Raw genomic sequence first — 20,731 nt, 5'->3', positions numbered from 1 at the left:
AGACGTCCCTTCAGTATCATCAGTCTCTGTCCAGGGTTCTCTTACATACCTACATAGGAAACCCCTTTGTCAAAGAGAGAGGGAGAATGTCTGGGGACCTCATGGTTCTTGTTGGGATCATCCCTGTATGCTACCCCCTTCCCACTGTGCTTCTCAGTGGCCATATTGGGATCCTTGAGCAGCTTATTGCCAACAGTTCACCAAGGTTCAGACAGTCTCTCACCGAGATGACAGGGAGACTGAAGCTTCCCCTTCCCAGCACACCACTCAGCAGGAGGAAAGGTTTGAGGATCAGGAGGCTAGGACAGACAGACAGAGCCTCCCCATCAGATTGACATCTCATCCTCATCACTAGATGAGACCATAATACCTTCTCCTCCAACTGTGGCTGGCTGATTTTTGGACAGTTTCAAGACCTCATTAAACATGGGGCAGATTCTCTACAGATACGCTTGAGATAAAGAATCTCAACTCAAGCTGTTGGATGTTTTTCACTCTGCGGCATCATCCAGAGTTGCACATCCTATCAAAAAGGCTCTGCTGGAACCTGCAAAAACCGTTTGGCAAACTCTGGCCACAGTAATGATGAATTCAAATTGTAACAGGTGCAGAAAAGAGCTACTAGGATGATATGAGGAATGGAAAATCTACCTTATTATGAGAGGAGACTCAAAGAGCCTACCCAAAAGAAGGCTGAGGGTAGATATGATTGCTCTCTGTAACTATATCAGAGGGATAAATACCAGGGAGGGAGAGGAATTATTTAAGTTAAGTGCCAATGTGGACACAAGAACAAATGGCTTTAAACTGGCCATCAACAAATCGAGGCTCAAAATTAAACAAAGGTTTCTAACCTTCCGAGGAGTGAAATTCTGGAACAGCCTTCCAAGGGGAGTAGTGGGGGAAAAATAACCTAACTGGCTCCAAGTCTGAGCTTGATAAATTCATGGAGGGGATGATAATGATGGAACTGCCTACAATGGCATGTGGCCCATCAGTGATTGGCAGTAGCAGAAATTCCCAGCGGCTGGACACGGGGCAGTAGATGGGGAGGGCTCTACACAGAATTCTTTTCCAGCTATCAGCTTGGGGGATCTTGCCCACATTCTCAGGGTCTAACTGATCACCATATTTGGAGTCAGGAAGGAATTTTCCCCTGGGTCAGATTGGCTGAGACCCTGGGGGTTTTTCATCTTCCTCTGCAGCATAGGTCACGGATAACTTGCAAGTTTAAACTAATGTAAATGGTGAATTTTCTGACTTGAGGGCTTCAGTAACTCATCCAGAGGTTAGGGGTCTTTTTCAGAAGTTGGTGAAGTTCTGTGGCCTGCAATGTGCAGGAGGTCAGATTAGATCACAATGGTTCCTTCTAACCTTAAAGTCAGTAGTGACAGACTACCTCCATTGTCAGGCAATAATAGTATACCTGTACTTTGATGACTGTCTGCTTGAGGATCAGTCACAGTAAGAGTAAGACTCATGCAGAGGGCACTTTCTCAGTTCTTGGACTTTGGTCTTCAATTGAATGTGGGGAAAATCCACAGTGACTTCCATATAGAACATACAATTTATAGGGGCATCCCTGGACCCTTGTCATCAAGGACCTTCCTTTCTGTGAACAGGTTCATGATGCTTGTCACAACTATTCAAGGGCGCTCGCAGACTTCAGTCAGAAACTGTCATCAACTTCTAGGTCACTTGTAGGCTTGCACTTTCATGACAGAGCATGCGAGATTACACCTCTGCAGTTTCTAGGGCTGTCTCAGGTCAGTATACCTGCCAAACAGACACAGCCTGGACAAACAAGTGTCAGTTCCTCAATAGGTGAAGCACACCCTAGATAAGTGGAAGGTTCATCACAATGTAGGCACGGGAGATTCCTTCCTTCAGTCAACGCCATGGTAACTATAACCATGGATGCATCTCTGTTAGGATAGAGGGCACACCTCAGTGCTCCCATGGTACAGGGTCGATGGTCACCCCAAGAAACCACTAGGGGGTGTGAAAGTTCACGGGATTAAAGTTGACCTGTACTGCAGAGGTACAACAGATATTACTGAATAGTAGGAAAAAATCTACCTTCAACAGTAGAGAATATTTAGTCACTGGTGTGAATGCCAGAAAATTGTTGCTGAATTTGCCTCATTTCTGCTTGTTCTGGACTACCTGCTGCAGCTAAAGAAAACAGAACTGTCAGTGTTCTCAAGGTTCATTTGGCCATCTTAACAACTTTTCATACCACGAATGAAGGGTTTTCCCGGTTTGTTCATCCTACAACTGTACTCTTCATGAACAGTCTGGGAAATCCTTTCCCACAGGTAAAAGCCCCCAGGTTGGGGCCATAATTTATTTCTGAAAGCTCACAAAACCTCCTTTAGAACCGATGGCAACCTGCTCCTTACTGAATTTGTCTATGGAGACAGCCTTCTTCGTGGCTATTACATCAGTCTGCAGAGTAGGAGCAACGGGGGCCTAAATGGCAGATCCTCCATTCCCAGTATTCTACAAGGATAAGGTTTCCTTCGTCACATCCCAATTTCTTTTCTAAAGTGTCTTCTGAATTTCATCTGAATCAGATCGGTTACCTGACAATTTTCTTTCCAAAGCCTTGTAATGCCAATCTCGGGACTGCTTTTCTCGGGACTGACTCTAGATGTCAGGAAGGCATTAGCTTTCTCACTAGATAGTCTGTGAAATTTCCAAAATGAAACTGCAGAACTGGAATTAATTTGCAAACTGGACACCATCATATTAGGCCTGAATAAAGATTGGGAGTGGTTGGCTCATTACAAACCTAATTTTCCCCCATACTAATTTTCCCCTACTGTTACTCACACCTTCTTGTCAACTGTTTGAAAGGGGCCACTCTCATTACCGCTACAAAAGTTATTTTTCCTCCCTTGGTATCCTACTGTTAATTGAATTGTCTTGTTAGACTGACCTCACACTTGGAAAGGCAACTCCCATCTTTTCATGTATTTTCTCCTGCTCCTGTATTTTCCACTCCATGCATCTGATGAAGTGGGTTCTAGCCCGCGAAAGCTTATGCCCAAATAAATTTGTTAGTCTCTAAGGTGCCAAAAGTATTCCTTGTTGTTTTTGCTGATACAGGCTAACACGGCAACCACTCTGAAACCTATCAAAATGATTTAGTACTGTTTTTTTTTTTATTTGAAAACCGATCTAAAAGTTCTGCTATTTCTACCCAAAGAAATCCAAATTGGATTTCTGCTGTATAATTTGCTTGTTACATTGCAGCCAGCATTCCACTACCTCCTTGTGTGCTGGCTCACTCTGTGAGGTCAGAGTGTACATCTATAGCTCTACTTAATAGTGTCCCAGTATCTGAGATCTGCAGAGCTGCTACATGGTATTTGGTACACACCTTCTTTAGATGCTATGCCCTAGTAGTGCCTCTAGATCTGGTACGGTAATTCTTTCTTCAGTTCTGGACTTGATTTCAAAGCTCATGTCTCCTTATGAGGGATACTGCTTGGGAGTCATGTGAAGTGGAATGCTTATAGGGACATTACTCAAAGAGAGGGAGAGAGGTTACTCACTCTGTGCAATAACTGTAATTTTTCAAGATGTGTTCCACTACCTTCCTTCCTTATGAGTTTTCTTCTGAGACTTGGTGGGTGGAGAAGGAACTCGGGGTGGTTCACCCGTGCAGCCTGATATAGTCTCAATGTATTCAAGACTTTTAAAACATGTAAATGTATTTTGAGCAAACAGCGTGTCAACATTTTCATTAAAATTAAACACAGAATGTTGTTGTTCTTGGCTGTCCAATTTAAATTTTACAAAATTTGAGTTTTGATAAAATACAAAGCTACTTCAAGTATGTTTAACTAGGTAAAGATAACTAAGTGGTGTGCATAAATATGTTAGATCAGGATTCTTCCTATCTCTTTATCTATTGTCTAACACAGCTGGTTGAAAAAGCCAGAATATTTTTTGTGAATTTTTTTGTTGAAAATTCAAAATTTTTCAACCAGCTTCAAGGTTCAATAGTTGGATTTCTGTAAGTTTTTAAAAAAGGAAAGAAAATTCCATAGCCATTTGATTTCACAGAAGACACCTTCCTGCATTGTCAGCAGAAGGAACCTTTTATTTATGGTTCTCTAGCATGTTAATTAGTTGTTACGACAAAATGGATTTAAAATGAAAGGCCTAGATTTAAATATTTGTTCATACTGAGTTGACATAATCTTATTGAAGATGTAGATAATATTGCTACAATTATTTTGACAGTAAGGTTTCTGATGTAGTATGTAAATATTTGTTTGTCATTACAGGGAGTCTGAAACACACTTTTCTTCTGATACAGACTTTGAAGATATTGAAGGAAAAAATCAAAAACAAGGCAAAGGAAAAGTATGTTCAGTTTATCGGGGATATTGAAACACTTGAAATTGTGTGCAGACTGATAAGTGCAAGAATTGTTTTAATGTGGGTTAGGTGGCTGTACCATTGTGGGGAAAAAATTGAACTAGAAATACCTAAAATTTCTTTTAAAAAAAGTTCTTAACACGTTACATATCTGTTGTTTCTTCTGTGAGTGATGATCCTGTGTGTACAAACTCTGGGTGTGCATGTGCTCCAGATCGGAGACTGGAAGATGTTTGCTAGCTGTCTCTGTTGGTATGTGCCCTGTGCCCCTATATCTTCTCAGGCTCCAAACGAAGGGCATAAATGGTGACACTGACCGACCCACACTGATGGTATTCCCATAGCATGAGACAGAGCTGCAGGTGCCAAAGCCTCTGGCAAGACCAACACCACTGGCACCACCAAGGGAAAGAAGCCCAACCTGCTTCCTCACGTCCGGGGCTAGATGCACCAGGCCGGAGGACATTACTATCTCTGTAGTTCCTGAAGCTCAGATACTGTCAGATCTGGTCCTAATGAGGGAGGTCCTCAAACCATTTGCTCTGTGTAAGAGGGAAAGCCAGCCACTCGCTGATTTTGTCAACCAGTAGGGGTGTAATCTCATGCACACACGCTCACACACCCCTCTCCAATACTGTTGGCATCACTCATTGATGCTCAAGCTGCCTCGTCTTCGGACAAGTCCTGTCAGTGGGAGAGCTTCACTGTGACACAGAGGCCCAGTCTGTGTCAGCAGCTCTTGTCAGGCCTGCCATACTCAGCACTGTTGTCATAATCTGTATTTAAAAGGTGGCATGTAAAGATATAATTGAAGAATGAATAACTCACTGATCATGAATATTCTTGCGTAATGTATTTACAGGGTGAGTACCAAATGTTGTTAATATGTGCTAACATGGCTGCTACTCTGAAACCATTCTTAAAATGTGTTTCGCAAGCCCGGGGAGAACTTACTGCAGCCTTCTACTTTGAAGGGAGGTGATCCCAAGAAGATGAGGCACTCACTCAAGACCACTAAGGAAAGGTCTGTGACTCCCCGTAGTGAGACCCAGTTGAGTCAGAAACGATCTCTGGCTCCATCAGTACTGACTGTGCTAAAGCTGCCTGAAGCCGGTACTCTGGGCAAGTGTGGTACCAAGTAGACTGAGCAAGTCGGTCTGCTCAAAGACCTGATTGGCACGGGCAAAGAAGTACCAGTACAACAGGGGCATCAAAAAGCATGGGAGATCTGCAATGGGAAAGGCTGTGTTGGCACAGACATTGGCCCAGGTACTGACCCTGATGTGCATGATGACAACGGACTGCATGGCCAGGTCCACATCTCTGACTGTATTGGTACAAGCCTTTTGGCACTGACAACTACTGGTACCGACCCCATCCGCATTGCAGGATTTCTGGAGTGCAACGGATCTCTTGGTGTCCGACGCACTGGACTCGCCCCTACTTAGTACTGGGCCCTGGCACTGAGTTCTCACAGAGTATTTGACTCGCTGACATTTCTCTACCATGCACTGCCTTTCTCATCGTCTGAGTCGGGAAGTAAGCAAGAGGACTTGGGTTCCCACTATCGTTTTACCCACTATGTGGGGCCCGATTTCACTGTGGGCACCAGGGATATCAGACTCCATGGTTTGGCCAACCATAGTACCAGCCACTGGCTCCGTATCCTCAGTGTCCATACTGGGACCATTGGCAGGCTCAGAGGCAGCAGTCCTCCCAGGCCCTTAGTGTGGCATACAAACAGGCAGGGAGTCGCCCTTCTTCATCTGCAACTTCGAAAGCTTTGGAATCCCCTGAGCAGTCGAGGGAGGAAGTTGGGGCGGGGTCAGAGGAGGAAGACACTCCTCAAGTTAATTTCTCATCATCCTCACCAGATGAGGCAGTGATGCCCTCTCCGTTATCTGTGGCTGATGATTTTAAATCATTCCAGGACCTAGCTCAGAGGGTGGCAGAAGCTCTACAAATACATTTGCAGGAAGTGACTGAGCCTCACCACAAATTGGTAGACATTTTACACTCTTCCACTTCTGCCAGAGTGGCCCTCCCAGTTAATGGCATGCCTGGACCCTGCCAAAGTCATGGCAGACCCCTGTGTCCCTCCTGCCAACATGCAGACAGATGGACAAGAAGTATGACATGCCAGCGAAGGACACATAATTTCCCTTTTCCCACTTGCCTCCTGATTCCATCGTCGTGGATGTGGTTAATTCTAGGGGCTGCCAGACCCAGTTTAAATCCACCCCCTATGTCTGGTTGGGAAGCGTCTGGACCTGTTTGGCAAAAAGGCATATTCATCAGCCGCCCTCCAGTTCTGTGTAACAAATTACCAGGCTTTGCTGCCAGAATAGGACTACTAGAATGATATGAAACTCAGTTCCTTTATTGAACAGCTTCTGGACTTCCATAAAGACAAATTCAGGTCCATAATTGAGGTCCAGCTGGTGGCTAAAACATTCCTCCAGTCTGCATTAGATGTGGCCAACATGGCGCTGCATTCAATTTCCATGGCCATTGTTTTGTTATTAGATGGGCTTCGTGGCTGCATTTGTCCGGCTTCCCTAAAGAGGTTCCAACCACGGTGGAGGACCTTCCTTTTGAGGAGGATGAAGTTATTTTCCAAAAAGAGCAACTCGTCTCTTCACGTATGGAAGGATTTGTGGGCAACCCTTCGATCTGTAGGGACATCCATTTCTCCTCCTCTTTCCCCACTTCCCCTCTCCCATGCCCTTCCCTGTCCCTTTTCAGGGAACCTTTTCACACGAGTCTACTATATCAGGAGGTAAACCATCTGCTTAGCATAGGAGCTATAGAACCTGTGCCTGTATATATGAGGCAAAGGCTTCTGCTCTTGCTACTTCCTGATACCAAAGTATCATACTGGACCTCAGAGCATATCAAAGTGCAGAAATTCAAGATGGTCACCCTATCTATGATCATTCCAGCCTTAGAGGAAGGAGATTGATTCTCGGCCCTTGACCTTCATGACTCATATTTCTACATTTCTATCATACCAAGTCACAGGCATTACCTCAGATTCATGCTGAGCCAGGACCAGTACACAGTACTGCCTTTCGGACTCTCATTGGCCCCCAAGGTATTCTCCAAGGCCCTTTCTGTAGTGGCAGCCCACTTACGCTCTCAAGGCATCATGATTTATCCTTACCTGGACAATTTCCTTCTCAGGGCATGGTCCTTCACAGAGGCCCAACAAGTCACTCAGGCCACATGGAGCCTGCTTCTGAATCTGGGCCTACAGATCAGTGAACAAAAATCTACCTGAACATGGGTACAGAGGCTTGAGTTCATAGGAGCTGACCTCCAACTCCATTCAGGTGAAGGCATTCCTCTTACATCATAGATTTTTCAGTCTATCCGTGTTGATAGACACAGTACAATCTAGCCCACAAATTTCGGCCAGACATTGCTTCCAGCTTCTGGGACACATGTCTGTGGGCACATCAGTTATTGCTCATGCCAAATTATGCATGAGGTGCTACCAAGTATGGTTCAGTTCACAGGCAGAACAGAGACAACATAAGCAAACTTCTGTCAATGCACACCAGGATCAAACAATCCTTGGACTGGCGGAAGGACCCGGTAAACATCAGTACAGGAATCCCGTTTGCTCACACTTCCCCTTCTCTACTCCTGGCCACTGATGTATCCCTCATAGGATGGGGTGTGCATCTCAGTGGTCACACAATACAGTGGTCGTACGCAAATGGTCTCCAGGAGAGACATGCCTCTACACCAACCTGCTAGAACTCAGAGTGGTCAGGAATGCATGCGTTCACTTCCTGCCGCTGATCAAAGACACACACACACAAGGGTCATGACAGACAACAAGGCCTGCATGTATTACATAAACAGACATGGAGGTGTCAGGTCTCATTCCCTGCATGTAGAGGCAATAAAACTATAGAACTAAAGTATCTCCCATAATGTCCTAATATCAGCCGCCTGCCTACTAGGAATACAGAACACAATAGTTTCAGCCGCAGATTCCCACACGGCTCCGAATGGGAGGTAGTCGGTGATACTCCATGACATATTCGACAGTGGGCGACACCAGTAATAGACCTGTTTGCTACTTACCAGAACAAGAAACATCCACAGTACTGCTCCAGGGCCAGGATCAGATGACACTTCATGGGAGACGCTCTCCTCCTCCTTTGGGACAAGGGCCTTCTTTATACCTTTCCCCCATTCCCTCTATTACTGAAGGTCTTGTTGAAAATCAGTGAGAAAGCAAACTTCATACTGATTGCTCCCACCTGGCCCAGGCAGATGTGGTACCCTTATCTGTCACAGCTGGCATGTTCACTGATGAATCTCCCAATCACTGCTTACATCTTGTCGCAGAACGAGACGCACACTCTTCATCCCAATCTGTGGATTCTACAACTCAAAGCCTGGCTCCTTCATGGTTCCAGCACAAAGAGACATCTTGCTCTGAGGAAGTACAAGAGATGCCATTACACAGTAGGAAGGGAGCTACTTGTCATACCTACCTTCACAAATGGAAGATGTTCCAGATTTGGTGCCAGCCCAAGGGCGCATCACTCCTACTGCAGCCATCCTTCCGGTAGCCTTAGGCTACCTGTTGACTTTAAAGAAATCTGGACTCTCTTAGTTCTCTGAAGGTTCATCTGGCAGCAATTGTAACCTTCCACTAGCAGGTGGAAGGATACTCAATCTTCTCTCACCTCACTGTGAAGAGATTTCTTAAAGCCATAGCAAACCTCTTCCCACAACCCAGGCTTCCACTCCCCAATGGGATCTTAACCTAGTGTTAAAAGGACTGTTTGTACCACCATTTGAACCCATGGCCAGTTGTTCAGTAACTGACCTTTACATGAAGAGGATGTTCCTCATTGCCATCACCTCTGCAAGAAGAATAGGAGAGAGAGCAGCTTTGATGGTACATTCTTCTTTTACTGTGTTCTTTCCTGATAAGGTCACGTTTAGATCACATCCAGAGTTCACTCCCAAGGTGACTTCTGCATTTCACATGAATCAGCTTATTCAGCTTCCAATTTTTTATCCCAGACCTCATGAGGAGAATAGGGAAGCCATCCTCTATACGCTCGACATGAGAAGAGCTTTGGCCTTCTATTTGAACAGGACAGGAACTTTCAGGAAATCTCCAAGACTTTTCCTCTCTGCTATACCTTTTGACCTATCTGCAGCCATCTCAGCTCAGAGACTCTGTAAGTGGGTTTCCAGCTGTATTAGATTCTGTTACCAATTGCATAATATAGCACCCCTATCTTCATTACGCACGCATTCTTCGAGGTTGGTCTCCTTATCCATTGCCTTCTCCAAGAGTATCTTTGTATCCGAAATCTACAAAGCAGCTGCCTGGACATCTGCACATGCCTTTGCAGAAAACTGTGCCCTCCTGGGGGATTCATCTGCAGATGCCAAATTCAGTGCCGCAGTACTAACCTCTGTATCAGACTCGACTCCAAAGTCCCGGCCTCCAGTGGTGGTTACTTCTCGGGAATCACCTAGAGTGGAGCACCCATAGGTACACAGTGTTGAAGAACCATCATTATTGTACAAGGTGAGTAACTTTTTTTAGATGCGCAAACCCTGAATATTGTTGTAATTGTATTGATAGTAATTCTAGTTAAAATTTTGATAACTTTGATTACAAAGCTACTCAAGATAGTTAATTCTTCGCAGTCCCCTTTGGACTTACAAAGGGATCTCATAAAAGTGGGTGACAGGGAAACAAAATGGTGGATGAAATTCAGTGTTGATAAATGCGAAGTAATGAATGTTGGAAAACATAACACCAACTATACATATATTCTGTGATGGGGTCTAAATTAACTGTTACCACTCAAGAAAGAGATCTTGGGGTCATTGTGGGTAGTTCTCTGAAAACATCTATTCAATGTGAAGCGGCAGTCAAAAAAGCTGCTAATGTTGGGAATCATTAGGAAAGGGATAAATAATAGAGAGAAAATAGCCTATTTTCTCTATCTAAATCCATGGTACGGCCACATCTTGAATACTGTGTGCAGATCTAGTCACCCCATCTCAAAAAAGAGCTGTTGGAATTAGAGAAGGTACAGAAAAGGGCAACAAAAATGATTTAGGAGTATGGAACAGCTTCCATATGAGGAGAGATTAAAAAGTGAGACTTTTCAGCTTGGAAAAGAGACTACTAAGGGGGGATATGATCAAGGTCTGTAAAATCACGAATGGTGTGGAGAAAGTAAATAAGGAAGTGTTATTTACTCCTTTGCATAACATAAAAACTAGGGGTCACCAAATGAAGTTAATAGGCAGCAGGTTTAAAACAAAAAAGTTTTTATTCACACAACACATAGTCAACCTGTGAAACTCTTTGCCAGAGAATGTTGTGAAAGTCAAGACTATAACAGGGTTCAGAAAAGAACTAGATAAGTTCCTGGAGGATAGGTCCATCAGTGCCCATTAGCCAGGATGGGCAGAGATGGTGTTCCTTGTCTCTATTTGCCAGAAGCTGGGAATGGGTGATTGGGGATGGATGACTTGATGATTAACTGTTCTGTTCGTTCCCTCTGAAGCACCGGGCATTGGCCACTGTCAAAAGACAGGATACTGGTCTGACCCATCTGACCGTTCTTATGTTCTTACATTTGTAGTGATTTGAAAGTTGCTTTTGATTTGATTGCAGACCTGTAAAAAAGGGAAAAAAGGCCCAGGAGAAAAGGGGAAAGGTGCAAACGGAGGAGGGAAACCTGCTGGTCCAAACCGGATGAATGGACATCACCAACAGAATGGTGTGGAAAACATGATGCTATTTGAGGTTGTTAAAATGGGCAAGAGTGCTATGCAGGTAAGATCTGAGTCTCTTTAGGGCTTAAAGGGATGCTCAACTTTAAATTTGGCTGAAAATTTAGTAAAAACAAGTATTTAGAAAAATTAAACCCACCACAGGTTTTCCCCCAATTTTTAAACAAATGTTAAAGGCAAGCTCTTTAAACAAATATTCCCCTACGGTGTTTGAAACCCAAGTTTTGCATCACTAAGAACCTAAATGTGAAGCTGACCTATTGAATTCGTTTTAATTGAGAAATGAAAACTAATGTGTAAATACTGACATAAAATGGAAAGACTTTTAACAATATAATTTCTCAAATATAGGATGTTTTCATTTGTTTACATATGATTTTTAACTTATCCCTTTAAGTAGCTTGAATGACTAAATAGTCAGATATAGATCATGATTATAGTTATCAGTGGCACATAATAACAATAAAGCTGCAATATAAAGTATGTGGGGGTGACCAGTGTTTAGCTTTAATCCTCCCTACTTTAGCTTTTTAGCAAACATTTAACAGGAAGGATTTTGTGACCATTTAATAACTAAGGGTAACATGGGATTTCTTCTTAAAATGGGCAAGAATAAAATTCCTGATATTGAGTAAAGTTGCTATCACTAAAGGTCAGTCAATTTCTGCCACAAATTAGTGCAACAGAAGTTATCTATTGCAGATCTGTATCACATGAGCAGGAGCTGGATTGGATTCTTGCCAGGAAATTTGAGGCTCATTAATTTTTTTGATCAGGCACTTCTCTACCTCCCCTTACTAATAGGATTGCAGGGCCTTTGCACTAAATTCTGTCAGCTGGAGGAAGCACAATATTTATATGCTTTTTGGTCAGTTGCACACACTTAATGGTCAGTTTTGTGCTTGTATATATTTACAGAGTAAAACAGACATCCATTTCTTGAAGGAAAGTATTGTAATAGTAAAGGATGATTCAAAACTTTTACTTGGTATCAGTCAGTAAATTTCAAGGGTCCCATTTTGCTAATGGGAGAAGAAAATCTCCATTTGTGTGCTCCTATGAAGAGTTGAGAAATACAGTTCACTTTCTCATCAATTTGTTAAAAACTAATAAAGAGTTTTTGTTTTTTCTCTCTATCTCTTCCCCCTGCCTTCCCCCCATGACCCAGTCTGTAGTGGATGACTGGATAGAGTCATACAAACATGACAGAGATATAGCGCTTCTTGACCTCATCAACTTCTTTATTCAGTGTTCAGGCTGCAAAGGTAAGATGTATATTTTGGAAACATATTAAGTTAAAATACTTCCCTAGCTATCCTAAATCCACTTTGTTTTAGATAATTGCCTGCCAAATCTCTCTTCAGTAGTCTTTGCTATTATGCTGACAGTGTAGTGAGTGCCTTCTCACTCTTAGGGCTAGTCTATACTCGGCAGTTGTACTGCATTAATTATACTGGTATAGTTAAAACTGTAGAATCCTCCTAGACTGGGTGCGGGTATGCCAGTATAAAAGTACTTTATATCAATATAGCTATTCTGTACAGAATAGGGAATAACTACACTGATATAATTCATTTTATAGCATAAAACATAAACATACCCTTTGTCACCAAAGGCATCACACCACATCAGACCTCTGGGTGAGGATTGTGGAGATTGGTTAATTCTTGACCTTGTCATTGCTGTGTCTTAGTTGGCTGGAGAGAATCCTAAAGATGCAGTGATTCCTCTCATTCAGAACTCTGAGCAACCTATCTCTACAGTAGTTCTAGTCCTTCCTGCCTTAAAATTTGAATTATAAATTTCCAGCCTTTAAAGTTTGATTTTTGGTTTATTTTTGCCTTTGGATTTTTTGAGGGAGGGAGGGTTGATGAAAAGAAAGATATAAGATGTCATGTTATTCCTCATTCAAATACTCCTTGTTTCATTTTGAGTTGAGCATGTCACCTTAAAATATCTTATCCTTAGTGATTATCTCTCAATTGCTTTGTTTTGCAGAATATTATGTAACTTTGTAAAATGATTGTATTCAAATGTATCAAACTGAATTTCTCAATAATAATTGCATCTGTACTTCTAGAAATGGGAGCCAGCCAATCCATGTTTTTAGACTAAAAACTTGATGTACTCCTAAAATTTTTTACGATTTGAAGGGGAATGTATAAATCTTATAAATTAAATTAGTATATATAATGTTCCCCAAAATATATGCGGGTGCTTCTGCTGTTTAACATCAATAGATACATTAGAAGTGCTCCAAAGTGTACAGACAATGAATATGTTTGATTAAATCATATATTTGTCTTTCTGTATAATTGTATTTTATATGAAAAACTTCAGATGTTAAGTCTATAAATTGACAGTTGTCTGTTTAACTTTTTTCAGATGCTAGCTAATCTGTTATGCCTCTTTTATATCTACAGTATTAATAATCTAATGTCTGAATTGTAGGAGTTGTTACAGCAGAGATGTTTCGACATATGCAGAATTCTGAAATAATCCGAAAAATGACTGAAGAATTTGATGAGGTAACTGTTTTAACGCAAACGAGTTCTGAGAATTTCCTACAATCTAATGATTTTGAAATTCACTTATTTAGATAGCTGGATGATAATGCTCCCAGTAATAAATTTCTAAACTATAAAATATATTAATAACATGGGGAAAAAGTTGACATTAGAAAAATTACCATATTTGACAAGAGTTTATAACCAGTTAGTAACTCATCCCATGACTAAAAATCTCAAATAATGCATCATTTCATCATGAAATCAAATGGAGAGTTTTATTGCATACAGTGTTGTGGATTTTTAAGTTACATTTGAATTTAGTCTGAGTATGAGAAATTTAAAATTTTTTTTTAAAAGAAAGTTAGCAGGATATTTGATTGCAGTTCCCATTTTTAAAAAACTGAATATTTTAAAGTTTAAAGTGTCAGTATAAGAAGAGAGTTAGTGAAAGGAGTGGCTGAGCCTGATATCATTTTAAAAAGAAAGCTTTTTCAATAGCATCAACAGTTTTTATAGGAAACGTCCAACTTCATCTGCTTCCAGGTTACTTTTTAAATTAATTTTTTATTTGTAAATGATTTACAGCTTATGTATATCACCAAATACTGCACATTTCACAGGCTGTCCATAAAATTATGTAATTACACAACTTGTCAAAACTGCAAAATCAGACAATATGACATAGTTATAATATTAGAGAGACAAGGTGGGTGAGGTAATGTCTTTTATTGGGCCAACTTCTGTTGGTGAGAGAGCCAAGCTTTTGAGCTACACGGAGCTCTTCTTCAGGTCTGGGATAGGTACTTCTAGCATCACAGCAAAGTGCAAGGTGGAACAGATTGTTTAGCATAAGTAGTTAGCACCTGTAAGGGAATGTTGTCTGTGGGGAGCTTTTTTCTGATGAACCCCAGCTTCTAGCTTTCAAACAACTACCCAACCTCTCCGAGCTGCTCATCAAAGGCAAGCTCCCCACAGACCAGGACACCAACTCAAAGTGGCACCAGACCCTGCCAGAACAACAGATGCAAAACCTGCAGATGTATCTCCATTGCTATCAACATCCCCCACAACATCTCTCAAGAGCCATCTATCCTACACATACCTATCGCATGTGGTGTACCTCATTTAATGCATTAAGTGCTTCAATAATAACTATGTGGTGAAACCATAATCGCTACACTCTCGAATAAAGAGAAAAGGAGTACTTGTGGCACCTTAGAGACTAACAAATTTATTAGAGCATAAGCTTTCGTGAGCTTCAGCTCAGTTCATTGATGCATACTCTTGAATGAACTCACAAGTAAATGATAAAAGACAAAGACACCACATCACCTGTGGGTGAACATTTTTCACAAAGTGATCACTCTCTTTCTGACCTATCTGTCTTCATCCTCAAAGGGAACCTGCCCAACACTTTCAAAAGACAAGCCTGGGAACTTATATTCATAACTTTGCTAGACATTAAAAATAATGGACTGAACAGAGACACTGGATTTATGCTTATTACAACAATCTGTAACGCACTAACCCTCTTTTTGCCCTATGATTGCAGAGGTGTTAGTGGTCCACTGTGCCTTGAATGGTCCCTTACAATATGTGCTAACTACTTATGCTATACAATCTGGTGCACTTTGTGTTTTGCTGTGATGCTTGGCATACCTTTCCCAGACCTCAAGAAGAGCTCTGTGTGGCTCAAAAGCTTGTGTCTCTCTCCAGCAGAAGTTGGTCTGAGGAAGATACTACCCTCACCCACCTTGTCTCTTTAATATCCCAGGACCAACATGGCTACAACTGCACTGTATAGATATAACAGGGTAGGGGTAACAATAAAAAAACGCCCACACAAATAGGCAGAAAAGGGGATGGGGGAGAGGGAGGAAAAAAAGAGAGATCAGGTGGAATGGACGTCTGGCATTATTGGGTTATTTTAGCATTCTTTATCCAAATGTATCAGGAAACAGAATCCACATTTTTTTGCATTTGTATAATTGGTGTCTACGTCTTCCTTTTGCTACTATTTCAGACAGGTCCAAGTACTGCTGCTCTATTCTGGACATAAGCAGTCTATTCCATGTGCTTGGTAATTATTTTGGCCATTGGTGGCATAGTTAAACCCAGTGTAGCAGGTTCATAATTTAGGATATACCGATTACTTGAAATGTTCACTAAATCTTTTAAAGGGTAAACTAGGAACTTAAAAGCTACTCCCAGTTTTAATTTCAACATGATTATAAATTCTGTTAGAAAGAAGGTTGATCTTTCACACACAATCAAATGATAAAATGGGTTTTATGTGACTATTTAACAGTGCAGACTTCCAGTACCTATAATATTCATGCACAGAAGCTTCACTTATAATAGTGTTTAGTTCGTAACTGAATCAAGGAAGTTCATAATGAAGGCAGTAATACCTGACGAGACTTGATGTCATTTTGTTGGTTTGTTGCAGCCTGGAGGCAAATGCAAAGCAAAAACTGAAAACTTGTTTGTGATAAATAATACACCCCAAATTAATACAGTGAAAGTTTTCTGTACAAAACTAGTTACGTCCAGTTTTAAAAATCTTGTTTAATTCCCACTGTATCCTGTTATCTTCCTCTGTTCAGCATTATTCTGTGATGACATAGTTATGAGAGCAGTCTACTGAAATGTGGAGTTAGTTCTTAAGGTCTGTCTTCGTCTTGCATGTGATAAACTTTTCAAAAAAAATTATTTTTTTTATCTTTTTATTTTATTTTTATTATCTTGCACCTTTTTGTCTTTGCAACATCCACACACACGACTGACTTGAGCTTTGTAAGTTGGGTACATGTTTCAGAAGACTTATTAGTTGTTGCATCATAGAATGATACCTTTTGCTGAACTTTTGCAATATCAGAATGGAGTGGAGTTGATCAGTAGGACTTCCTAAGATCTAAAGGGATTTTTTTTAAGTAAGTTTAAATGCCGTTCAGTCATTCAACAAGTATTGATAAAATTATTTTGCCTTCCTCTTTTTATATAATTTTAAGAGGAAAAAGTGTGGTGTTGGTCTGAGATGTTCATTACTTATTTTGATTTCTTAGCAATCACTGACTTGATTGATTAGATTGTAACTTTGAGAAACAAGTGTTGTAGGATGGCTAAAAATCTTTCAAACAACCACCCATTAACCCAACTAAACAGCATTCTTCATGATGTTGACTCTGTATAGCCAGGCTATAGGAATAGCACACCTGGCAGTGTAGCTGTGGAACCATTGTAAACATTTGGGGGCACGTGTGTATGTCCCTTGAGCAAGCCCTGCATTCTACTTACCAAGAGTACAAATATCATATTACCTCTAATATCTCTTCGCCAGCTGCTAATATCCTAAGGCTTTTGATGGAGAGATAACAGATGATTCCATTCTGTTTTCTGTGAAAGGCCCATGCTATTTCCACACTGGAACCATGAGGTCAGCTCCAGAGGAGTTTTCTCCAGAGTCTTCATTCCTTGGTTACATGCAGATATATTACTGGTGTTTTGGATGTTTCTGTTGCATAACAAGTTAGTGGTGGTGTTGATTCTGGGGGTACTGTTGAGGGAATTCTGGGGAATTCTTGAGCGAATTTTTTAGGTTTTGGTGCAGAATTTCCTTGAGTAAAATCAGCAAAGATTGCACTCCCAAGATTGCACTCCCAATCAACATGGCCTTGTTGGACCCAGTCAAGGTGATCTAGCAGACCCCAGCATCAATATCACCTATCTGCTAATGAGCAGACAAGAAGTACTATGTCCCCGCTAAGGACATGGAATTCCTATTTTCTCGCCTATTCTGAACTCCCTCGTAGTCAATGCAGTGCAGGAGAAAGGATCACAATGCATTCCAGAACAGCCCTTTTTGACGGGGACCGGAAGAGGCTAGACCTCTTCGGTCACAAAGTATATTCTTTAGCTACCCTCCAGTTCCAAATGACTAATTATGAGGGTCTCCTAGCCAAATATAAGCTTGTGAATGATTCCAAGTATCGTAAGTTCAGTCAACATCTCCCAGAAGAAAAAACGGAACAGTTCTGGGCACTGGTGGCAGAAGGACAATTTCTGGCCTGTACAATGCTATAAGCCTTTCTGGATGCTGAGGACACTGCGACCTGCTCCATTGCAACATTTGTGGTGATGAAATGAGCCTCATGGCTCCATCTCTCAGGATTCCTCAGGGAGGTACACAGCACTGTGGAAGTCCCTTTGAAGGATCTAAACTCCTTGCTGTGCACACTGATGAGTCTCTACATCCTTTACACCTCTACACCAGCGCTGCAGGGAAGACAGGGTAGATATCAATCTGCCTCAAGATCTTGACCTCCACATTTCATCCCTCAACAGCATTATGATACACAATGTAGGCGACAGAGACCACCTCCCAAGTGCAGACGGTCATAGGCACAAGTGACTATGCCCCACCCATCCACCTCCCAACAACAATTTTGAACATTTGGTTGAGGCCCCGAGATGCCTCTCTCTGCTCCATTTGCTGCAATCATCTCCAGTAATCTATGAGTTTGGTGACCGTTTGACCCTGTTCTACCCATCGTGGCGACAAATCACCTCCAACGAGTGGGTCTTGGAAATTGCCAGCAAGGGGTATTCTGCTCTGTTCCTCTCTCCCTCTCCCTGTCCCTCTTCATGGACCCTTCTCACGAACACCACCTTCAAGAAGAAATAAACCACTGTGACTGGAAGCCATAGAACTGGTCTTATTCCAACAGAGAGGGAAAAGATTTTATTCCCACTGTTTTCTGATCTAGAAGAAATCTATCGGGTGTAGACCTATCCTAGACTCAAGGAACCTCAACAAGTTGGTCAAACTACAACGCTTCAAGATGGCCACACTGTCAGCACTAGCATAGGGGAGCTGGTTCTCGGCCCGCAACTTCCAAGATGCATACTTCCATATCGCCATACACACTCCCACAGGCAGGTCCTCAGATTTGTTCTGTAGTCTGACCGTTATCAATAATAGATACTACCTTTGACCTCTCTGCAGCACCTAGGGTATTTTCTAAGGTCCTCTCAGTGGTGGCGGCACACCTGTGCAAACAAGGGATTGCAATATTCTCATACCTAGACAACTGCCTCCTCAATGATCCCTCCAAAGTCAACATGTTTGAAGCCATAAGAAAAACGATGGACTTTTTCTCAGCCCTCGGCCTCCAGATAAACATACAAAAATTGATACTGATGCCAGTATAGCATCAGGAATTTATTGGGGGGCCCAAATGGATGTTATAAAGCAATGATTCTCAACAAGGGGTACATGTATCCCTGGGGGTATGCAGAGATCTTCTAGGGGTACATCAACTATTTGACTAGTTTTACAACAGGCTATGCTAAAAAGCACTAGCGAAGTCAGTACAAACTAAAATTTCATAAAGACAATGACTGGTTTATACTGCTCTGTTTGCTATACACTGAAATGTAATCCAATTGATTTTATAAGTATATAGTAAAAATGAGAAAATAAGCAGTTTTTCAGTAATAGTGTGCTGTGACACTTTTGTATTTTTATGTTTGATTTTGTAAGCAACTAGTTTTTAAATGAGTTGTAACTTGAGGGTACGCAAGACCAAACTAACTCCTGAAAGCCGTACAATAATCCAAAAAGGTTGAGAGCCACTGCTATGAAGGCCAGAGCCTTTCTCCCAGGTCACAGATTTTCTGCAATAGGCAGTGACATCTCCACTTTGAGAACCAGCCCATGGATCTCCACCAGGACTTGTCTCCAGCTACTCGGTGATATGGCTGTGGCATTCGTTGGGAAATGCCCCAGATTACATTTGAGCTGCCTGCAGGGATGGCTACATACCTCACCGACACAGCCTAAACAAACTGTTCTTGATAGCAATCAAGATCAAGGACTCATTAGACTGATGATGCAACCCTCAAATGTCGGCATGTCTCCCCTTCCTCTAACTACCTCTGTCCTTGATACTGACGACCGACGCCTCATTACTTGGTTGGGGAGCACATCTATAGATTCACATGGTACAGGCAAGTGATCCTCCTCAGAATCCATGTTGCTCATCAACCTCCTAGAATTAAATGCAGTCCACGATGCGCGCTGACATTTTCTACCAATAATCAGACAAAGGACCCTAAAAGTAATGGCAAACAACATTGCCTGCATGTTTTACATCAGCAGATGGGTGAGCAAAGTTCCAATCCCTATAGGGTACTGAAGCTCTGAAATTGCGGAATTGCTGTATGCAACGTGGCATCAACATCTCTGCCATGTATCTACCTGGACATCTAAGCACCACAGTAGACTCACTGAGCAGGAGATTCTCACAAGAACCCTACAACATATATTCAGTTGCTGGGGGATTCCTGAACATAGATCTGTTCACCACTCCCCAAAATGGTAAATGCCCACAATTTTGCTCAAGGGCAAGTCTAGGTCACCAGTTGTTGGGGTCACCTTCCTCATTACGTGGATGCACCCCATCTCTACACTTTCCAGCCCTTTCCCCTACTATTCAGAGTGCTCCACAAGATACAAGTGGAACGAGCCAGGGTCATCCTCATAGCCCCCACATGGCCACAACAGGTATATCTTTACCTCTTGTGCATGGTGGTCTGTCCACCAATCACCATGCAGTCGACTCCACACCACCTCTCCCAGGAGACAGGCCAGGTTTTCCATCCGAATCTAGAACTTCTCCATCCGAAGGCTTGGCTCCTTCGTGGTTCCAGGATCCAGAGATAACCTGTTCGGAAGGAGTAAAAGAAATTCTTTTAAATAACAGATGCCCAACCAATCGATATATGTACCTATGGAATTGGAAAAGGTACAAAAATATCCTATCAATTACCACTCCTTTACCACTGTAATCATTCTGGATTACATCCTGGAACTCAAGAGATCGGGGCTATTCACAATCTCTGTTCTGGCTGCCATTACTGCATTCCACTCCCAGATAGAGGGTCAGATGGTATTTAGCCACCCAATGACAAAAAGATTCCTTAAAGGAATCCAAAACCTTTACACTGAAGTAGGAGACCCCACCCCACCGTGGGATCTC

The 20,731-nt window shown here is 42.0% G+C and overlaps 1 protein-coding gene across 6 annotated transcripts in view; it reads left to right on the top strand.

Annotated features, from left to right (window-relative positions):
- Positions 1–20,731, top strand: part of STAG2 (STAG2 cohesin complex component) — a 182,835-nt gene that overhangs the window by 70,171 nt on the left and 91,933 nt on the right. For all 6 annotated transcript variants that reach the window (XM_073361289.2, XM_078854256.1, XM_073361285.2 and 3 more), the window contains exons 3-6: positions 4,299–4,377; positions 11,063–11,224; positions 12,350–12,446; positions 13,633–13,709. In XM_073361289.2, the coding sequence (XP_073217390.1) occupies positions 4,299–4,377; positions 11,063–11,224; positions 12,350–12,446; positions 13,633–13,709 (415 nt within the window). The remainder of the gene's footprint in view (positions 1–4,298; positions 4,378–11,062; positions 11,225–12,349; positions 12,447–13,632; positions 13,710–20,731) is intronic.

This window comes from Lepidochelys kempii, chromosome 9 (assembly GCF_965140285.1).
Source record: "Lepidochelys kempii isolate rLepKem1 chromosome 9, rLepKem1.hap1, whole genome shotgun sequence".
Classification (NCBI taxonomy): domain Eukaryota; kingdom Metazoa; phylum Chordata; order Testudines; family Cheloniidae; genus Lepidochelys; species Lepidochelys kempii.
Note: the sequence above shows the minus strand (reverse complement) of the source record. Positions and strands in the feature narration are given on the sequence as shown.